Raw genomic sequence first — 8201 nt, forward strand, 5'->3', positions numbered from 1 at the left:
GATATTTTTTGGCAAATGTGAGACGAGCCTTTGTGTTCTTTTTGGTTAGCAATGACTTTTGCCTTGGAACTCTTCCATGGATGCCGTTTTTGCCCAGTCTCTTTCTTATTGTTGAATCATGAACACTGACCTTAATTGAGGCAAGTGAGGCCTGCAGTTCTTTAGATGTTGTTCTGGGTTATTTTATGACCTCCTGGATGAGTCGCCGTTGCGCTCTTGGAGTAATTTTGGTAGGGAAGGGGGCTGTGAAACATCCTTTTCACAGCATTATTATTATTATTAAAAATTTTAGGGCCGGGAGGATTTTTTAAAAATTAGTCTCTGGTGCTCACCAAGACTGTATTTATTTAATAAAAAATTTAGTAAAATCAGTAAAATTGTGAAATATTTTTACAATTTTAAATAAAAGTTTTCTACTTTAATATATTTTAAAAAGTACATTTTTTCTGTGATGGCAACATTACTCCAGTTTCAGTGTCATATGACCTTTTATAAATCATTCTAATATGCTGATTTGCTGCTCAAGAAACATTTTTATTATCAATGTTGAAAACAGTTATGCTGCTTATTTTTTTCCCCAAGATTTTTTGATAAATAGACCAACAATTCAATAGATCATTATTTCTTTAAAGTAGAAGTCTTTACTGTTACTTTTGATCAATTTTTGTGTCCTTGCTGAATTATTTTTTATTTTTTGAATTAAAGTCCCTTTAAAACAATCTTACTGACTACAAATGTTCAAATGCTAATTTATTAATGTGTTAGACCAGAGAGTAAAACGAAGAGCAGTCAACAAGTGTCCAGTATTGACTTCACAACTGCACTTTCACTTTTCATTTATAAAATATTTTTATAAGATATTTTATATAAAAAAATCCAGGTCCATACCAATTATAAATTGCCTACTCAGACATACATTCATGCAGAGCTGAATGGTGCAAGTGTTGATTAGCTGTAAAAAATATCTCACTTCCGCTACACTTCCGGCATGAACAGCCAGCCCTTGTGCCCTTACATGCTCACACCTCCACGGCCCTAGTGAGAAGGGCATTGGACAAAAGCCACGGCTGGCCTGATCCCTCCCCGCCTCCACACCATCGTGACCGCTGACTTTCTATCCAGCCCTTAATTAGTGCGGCTATTAGTTGCATCCTTGTTGTCGGGGAGTGCTGGAGAGAATGGAATAGGTGGCGTGAAAAGGTGTGGAGACGGAGGTCCTCCAATTAGGGCTTTTCTTAAGGTGGCGGTCGACTCCCTCCACTCACCCGTCCCAGAGGAACCCCTCGGCTTTATCAGAGCTCTCAGTCTCATCACATACATGCGCATGTTCTGCTGTTTGTGCACCAGAGTGGATGTGGCGGCCACAAAGAGCCTTCACGCGATCAATGAGTAAATCAATCCGCTGCGCCGTTCAGTCATCGTTACCGTCTTACAGAGAACAAAAGAGCACCGTGTGACGGGGGTCTCGGCGCCAGGCCAGCACGCTCTTTTCTTTAACGGACTTCTGCTGGTGTTCATTAAAACGGGAGAGATGCTACAGTATAATGAGACCTGAAGCGTCCTATGAACTGTGTTAGTGTCTAAAAATATGAGAACGCTTGTGGAAGTGCTTTAGTTTGGCATTTTATAATTTAATAAAAACATTTTTAGGACACATTAAATGATCAGCGGAATAAATTTGTGAAGTAAAAAGGAGAATTTTTTTTAAACAATCCTTTCTAGAAGTTTTAGGACCTAAAATTAACCCAGACAAGGTGATCAGGACCCCAATGCAATAGAATACTTTACATTATAAATAAATAAATAAATAAATGGATATGAAATATTGATTTAGGTTAAATGTCTTTCATTATGTGAGAAGAAAGAGAAAGTTACACGAGAGAAATGAAACCAGCTCGGTTATGAGGGACATCAATTGCCTGGAAAAACAAAAACTGTTTAGTGTTAGATTGCAATTTAAAGTGCAGAATGCAATCAACCAATCAGAATTTAATGGATATATTTCTTTTGATTAAGGACTATGAAAAAAAAATAATTTAACATAAAAAAAACTTTTTAATAATTTTACTTACTGAACACAAATATAAACAAGATTAAATTATTATTAATTATAATAATAGCAATTATAAATCATTATAAATGTAATCATATAAAAATGTAATTTAATAATACTCAATATTTAATAATGTCTAATCTATCTATCATCATGTTTATGTAACTATTAATGTTGTGTGTGTGTGTGTGTGTGTGTGTGTGTGTGTGTGTGTGTGTGTGGATATATATATGTGTGTGTGTGTGTGTGTGTGTGTGTGTGTGTGTGTGTGTGTGTGTGTGTGTGTGTGTGTGTGTGTGTGTGTGTGTGTGTGTGTGTGTGTGTGTGTGTATATATATATGTATGTATGTATTTGATTACACTTTATTTTAAGGTGTCCTTCTTACAGTGTAATTATATTTAAATACTGAGTAATAATAATTAACTACATGTACTTACTATGTGATTAGGATGTGGCTTAGGGTCACTTGCATGTAATTATGCATAATTGTTATTATAATAGTAAGTACATGTAAAGTGTAACAAGGACATGTTAAAATAAAGTATCTTTTATTGTTGTTGTTATTGTTATTATTCTTATTAATATTATACTATATGTTTTTATTTTCATTCTTTTTGTTTTATAAGTTCAGTGCACTTTCACGAACACTATAACAACACTTGCTGCACTCACAGAAAAGTTGCGCTGTATTTTCTGAGTCTGGCTCACTGTGCCGAATCCATGCGGCGTACAGTATAAGGGGCTGGTGTTCAGGTCGAGCCTGAGGGCCTGTGAAAGCCAGACTGGGTGTCAGTAGCAGGGCCTGCCTCCTCTGAGTGGCACACAGCCTCTGGGGAATGACTCCACACACACATGCTCTCTGGATGAAGCGGGCAGATGGATCCCCTATAGCCGTGGCCAGTTCAGCAGCGCTGCATATTAAAGAGTCCAAAAAGCTCTGTTCAAGTTGTGTATAATTCATACACACTTCCTGCTCCGGCTTATGAGCTTCCACCTTCATTTACATACCGCCCTAAGCATTGACCGCTGTAAACATGATTACGTTACAGCTGCGGAACTCTTCAAGTCGTGAAATCAAAATGAATCTGATTTACGAAGAAGAAATTTTATTTGATAAATAAAATTATTTTATTTTATTTTATTTGAAGAAATATTCCATGTTCAAAATAAGTCAAGCTCATTCGACTGCATTTGTGGTCAAAATGTAAAATTTCGACTCATGCCTCGTTTTCTTAAAAAGTGAATAAATAAATAAAAATCAAGGTTACGGTGCGGAACTTGCGATAATTGTGAATGGGGATCATTTTTGGGGGGATTTAACAGCAAAAATGTGAAAATATTAATCTTATAAATCCCTTACATAAATTTTTGTTAAAACTTGTGTATCATTTGAGCTGCAAAGTCGAAAAAAATATAATTTTAGGGTTTTAGTTGTTACAATGTCATTAACAACTAAACAAAATTTAGTTGTTGCTGAAGTAAAAATTGGATTTAACTTTACACAAAAGGTTAGTTGTTACTTTTGTCACACTAACATCATGTTAACACTCACATTTAATGGCTGTACTATTGAAACAATGAGTATTTTAATGTTCACAGATTCCATTCACTTCCACTGTGTCTCATTGTAACCCATATTTATTTTTTTTAAGAGTAGTGAAATGCAAATTATGAAATAATAATGTTATAATCAACATTATGCCACAAGTGCTGTCGATTTAACAGTACTATTCTTATAATACGTGTTCTTGCACATATTGTACAATATTTCAAAGAAAACGTTTTGGTATTCTTTCATCAAAATAATGAAAACATTTTTCACTTTGAGTATCCGTTTTCAATCAAAAATGAGCCACAGAAGTAAAATGGGTTTACTTGAAATTCTCTTAATGCGTTTGTATCTACATCCATGTCTTTTCGTAAAGAAATTACATTTAGATATGGCTTATTCTTTCTAAACTCATCTCACGCAGGTTCATGGCTGTTTGTACGGATGTGTGAATGTGAGAACGTGTGAGATAGAGCTCCCAGTGAGAGCTTTGTGAAACCGCGTAGGTCTGGAGGACTGCCAGCGTCGAGATGGATTCGTTGGGTGTCAAAAAACATTGACGTACAAATGGAGAGAAAGCGCTTTTGGCTGGTGGACGTTTCACTGCAAACAGAGAGAAGCCGCACATCTGCATGAGACAACGATGAGACGGAGATGCAAAGCTCACAGGAGGGGAGAAAACCCTCTCGGCTGTAACCAAAGTGCCACCTACTGGATGCTCGCGAACGACGCACACATCCAGACTCTTTCTTGCGCTCTCCTGCTCTCTGATATTCGGAAAGTTGCTTTTAGCCAGAGCCAGTTGGAGGGAAGCTGCCTGAGAAGGGGTGCTGGGCTTTGTTTAAAGGGGAACTGCTTGAATAGCTCAGCAGATGCTGGCTTAAATTTTGGCTTGGAGGCACAGGGGTTTTGTTTGCATTTTCCAGGCATATCTTCCCTTTCCATTCCCTGCCAAGCGCATGAGATCAGTGCCTGGTCTGAAATAGCATATGAAATATATAATGTAAGCCTGGCTATTAAATCAATGAGACGATTGGCTGCAACGTAAAGCCCTGTTGCCGCTTCTTACAACTTGGCCACGCTAGAAGCAAAATGGGATTTTCTCTTAAAACGGCCTGCCCTGACAAGAGAGATGAAGTTTAAATGGTTTTAAAGTCTCCATTGAAGAGCGTGATGTCTGCTCGCCGCTTCGACTGAAGACAGCCCATTTTCCGTGTGGATTTGAACAGGCAGTTTAAGGAGCAGATGCTGACCTGTGGTGGCTCAATATGTCTGTGCTGATTTAGAGTACACGTAAAAGAAGCAAATAGGCACGTCTGCTTGTTTTCCAAATCGGCAGTTTTGGCCTGTCTCGGAACAGTGGCTCGAACGGCTTTTATTATTTTATTTCATATCCTGATTCTTTTCCAGGCCTTTGACTTTGTTTCACGACTTACTTTGGAAAGAATGAAGTGACGGTAATGTTTAGAGCCGAATTTGTCTTAATGTTACTTCCCGGCATTCTCTGCTGTGTCATCCTAGAGCATAATTAGCGATTTGCAAAGACAAGCATTGCTATTACCATTACGATTGTAGAAACAATCTGCTGGTTTTCTGATTTAAAATTGTACGTATGTATGTGTGTGTGTATTTATTTATTTATTTATTTTTCAGACTTCATCATTTGGCCAAAAAAACTGACTGATGTCAGTATGGTTTTAATAATAATAATAATAATTGTTATTATTATTATTATTATTATTACTCAATATAAAAAAATAAAGAACATTTAAAAAAAATGTAATACACTATACATCGTAATGGAAAAAATTGAGTAGCTAAGATAATAATAATAATTATTTTCATTTTATTTTACAGTACTACTGTAAAATTACAATATTATGTAAAATAATAATACAATATTCATACTCTTCATTTTTTGATGTTTTTAACTATTATTTTGCTTTTAGTCTTACATTAATCATGCAGCCTTACTAACCCATAACCTTAAATATAAACTTCTTTTGACTTACAAAACACCCTAGTATCTGCATAGCAACATGATTAAAAAAACTATCCAAACACTTTAGCAACCACAAATCAATGTACTAGCAACCACTATAGCAATGTGGCGACAAACCAGTTAGCTGACAAATCGATTATTCTTCTTTCTTTTTTCTTTTCTTTCTCTCAACTGAATGTGTTGAGAGAACTAAAGAATGAAGTGACGGTGAAGTTTAGGCCTGACTTTGTCTTATTGCTATTTCCCAGCATCCTCTGCTGTGTTGTTTTGAAGTGTAATTAGCCATTTGCTACGACTAGCATTACTATTACTACTCTTTCACACTCACAACACTAAGTATGAGCTTCCTTTGATTTGGTTCAGTAAGAAACTACCCAAAACACTCTAGCCACTGCATAGCAACATGCTAAAAACACATTAGCAACCACTAATCAGTGACTTTACCACTCTAGCATTGTAGCTGCAGGTTCTGTACAAGCATAACTACTCATATTTACTTAAGGGTTTTTAAGGTTAAGATTATTCTACAAATGCTCTCAAAGGTCTCAGCTTAGCTGAATAAAAATGAATCCCATGAATCATCATTTTAAAATAATTAGCATTTAGCTAACTAGCCGTTTCTTCTGGTTTTTAGTGCATATACCTGACTGTATGTGTTGAGAGTTTGCTTTTTTTGTTTCGGTAGGTGTTTGAGATTCAGGCCTGGTGTTGCCATCCTGCAGAGGGCTTGCGCTCACCTTGTTTTAATAAACACCTCCGTTCGTAGAAAGCGCCAGAGAGGGGCCGCACTCTGAACAACACGGCCTGCTCCGCAACTCAAGGGGCTACAAACAGTGTTGCAGGGCAAACACACACACACACCCCGCCGACACCAAATGAATGTGACACAGTTCCGCAGGTGCATCCAGCCCCTTCACTTAAGCCAAAGTGGCTTGCCGGCCAGATTTATGGCCCTGACACAGGAATCCATTAAAGCCTTTTGGAGGATTCAAGGCCTGAACCCCCCGTAATCGCTTTCATTATAGCTGCCGGCTACTAGCGAGTGGGGCAATCAGCGCCCAACATGTGTTCCTGTTTATTCCAATGGCAAAGTGTTCAGTACACGCATCTCTTAGCTATTTTTATGGACAGGGCAGCCGTTAACCCATTCATCAGGCAGCGATACCCAAAATGGCAAGAAGCTTCTTGGCCGAGCCATTACGGCGAGACTTGACCAGATGCACCCCGTCCGGTTGGCAACGTAGCGTGACGTTTTTCTCGCACATCGGGCTCTTTAAAAGGGCTTTGGTTTAGTAGCGTGCTTTGATAATGTGGCAAACGGCAGTTTATGGGCTACTTTAGTGAGTGGCAGCATGTTTGCGTGTGCGTGTTCGCGTCGTGGATGGCTAGTTAATGGCGAGCCCTAAAGCCTTGGGCCGCAGCTTGAAGCTATGCCCTATAATGCTTAAATTCTTTAATTTGCCAATTAAACGTGTTACACAGGTGCGTTATAAAAGCCGAGGGATTAGCAGAACGAGCACCTACGTCGAGGACAGGAATTAATGTTGTCGCTCTGTAATGGGGACATGAGATGCAAAGTTTCTTTCAGGAAATGTGTTGCTTTAGTAGATTAAGTGGGATTTTAATGTGTCGGTCTTCTGTTTTAGCATCAAAATCCAAAGTCGTCTCCACACATGAGCCTGTGTTTTCCGGACGGTTATAACAACGACAACAATGACGACACAGCCAGCAGGTAAGGGTTTGAATTCGATTACAGTATGTTTTCCAAACCTTGTCAATGCAACACTGCCCTCTGGTGCTTTTTTTTCTCCCACATGGTTTTTGAGTTAACAACTCAAACAACTCAACTGTGTGTGTGTGTGTGTGTGTGTGTGTGTGTGTGTGTGCGCAGAATATCCTCTGAGGACAGCGGGGAAGTGGCGTCATACAATGAAGACAGTGATGACTCTGATTTAGAGTTTCAGTCTGAAGTTAGTCAAACGGGGCAGATGAACCTGCTGGAGGAGATTTTGGACTCTCTCAGTACATCCCACATTGAACAAGGACGACTGTCCGCCGCCAAGAGCCTGGACTTTTTCAGATCAATCGAAGACCTAAACTACAATCCCACGGTAAGGGATGCCTTTTATTTAAGTATTTTTAATGTTTATTTATTTATTTATTTATTGATAATTGGTATGTATTTATTTATTTAAATAAATTAAATGATTTTTATTTAATATCATTTATTTTTTATATTAATTTTGAAAATATTTATTTTACTTTTTATTACATTTTATTATATTTTTTATAGGGCTGCCCTCGACTAAGGATTTTTCTGGTCGACCAGTAGTCGTTCATTTTAAGCATTAGTCGACTAATCGCACGTTTATTAATAAACAATTTAATTCATTATAATGAGCCTTTAATTGCCTTCATAGCCTAATAAGCGCTCAAGCACACGCATAAAGCTTGCCACAGCGTGCCGGCAGAAGTAATGATTATGAATGTGTCAGTGAAAAACAGTAAGGAAACTGCATTAACATTTTAATTAGGGATGCACCGATACTGGTATCGGTATCGGGCCCGATACTGAGCTCCTGTACTCGTACTCGTT

At 37.9% G+C, this 8201-nt stretch overlaps 1 protein-coding gene across 1 annotated transcript in view; it reads left to right on the plus strand.

Annotated features, from left to right (window-relative positions):
- LOC107664901 (DENN domain-containing protein 1B-like) overlaps positions 1-8201 on the plus strand; it is a 93652-nt gene that overhangs the window by 81961 nt on the left and 3490 nt on the right. The window contains exons 20-21 of the mRNA XM_016455589.1: positions 7252-7337; positions 7497-7716. Of these exons, the coding sequence (XP_016311075.1) occupies positions 7252-7337; positions 7497-7716 (306 nt within the window). The remainder of the gene's footprint in view (positions 1-7251; positions 7338-7496; positions 7717-8201) is intronic.

Source organism: Sinocyclocheilus anshuiensis, unplaced genomic scaffold, assembly GCF_001515605.1.
Source record: "Sinocyclocheilus anshuiensis isolate Anshui unplaced genomic scaffold, SAMN03320099.WGS_v1.1 scaffold417, whole genome shotgun sequence".
Taxonomy (NCBI): Eukaryota; Metazoa; Chordata; class Actinopteri; order Cypriniformes; family Cyprinidae; genus Sinocyclocheilus; species Sinocyclocheilus anshuiensis.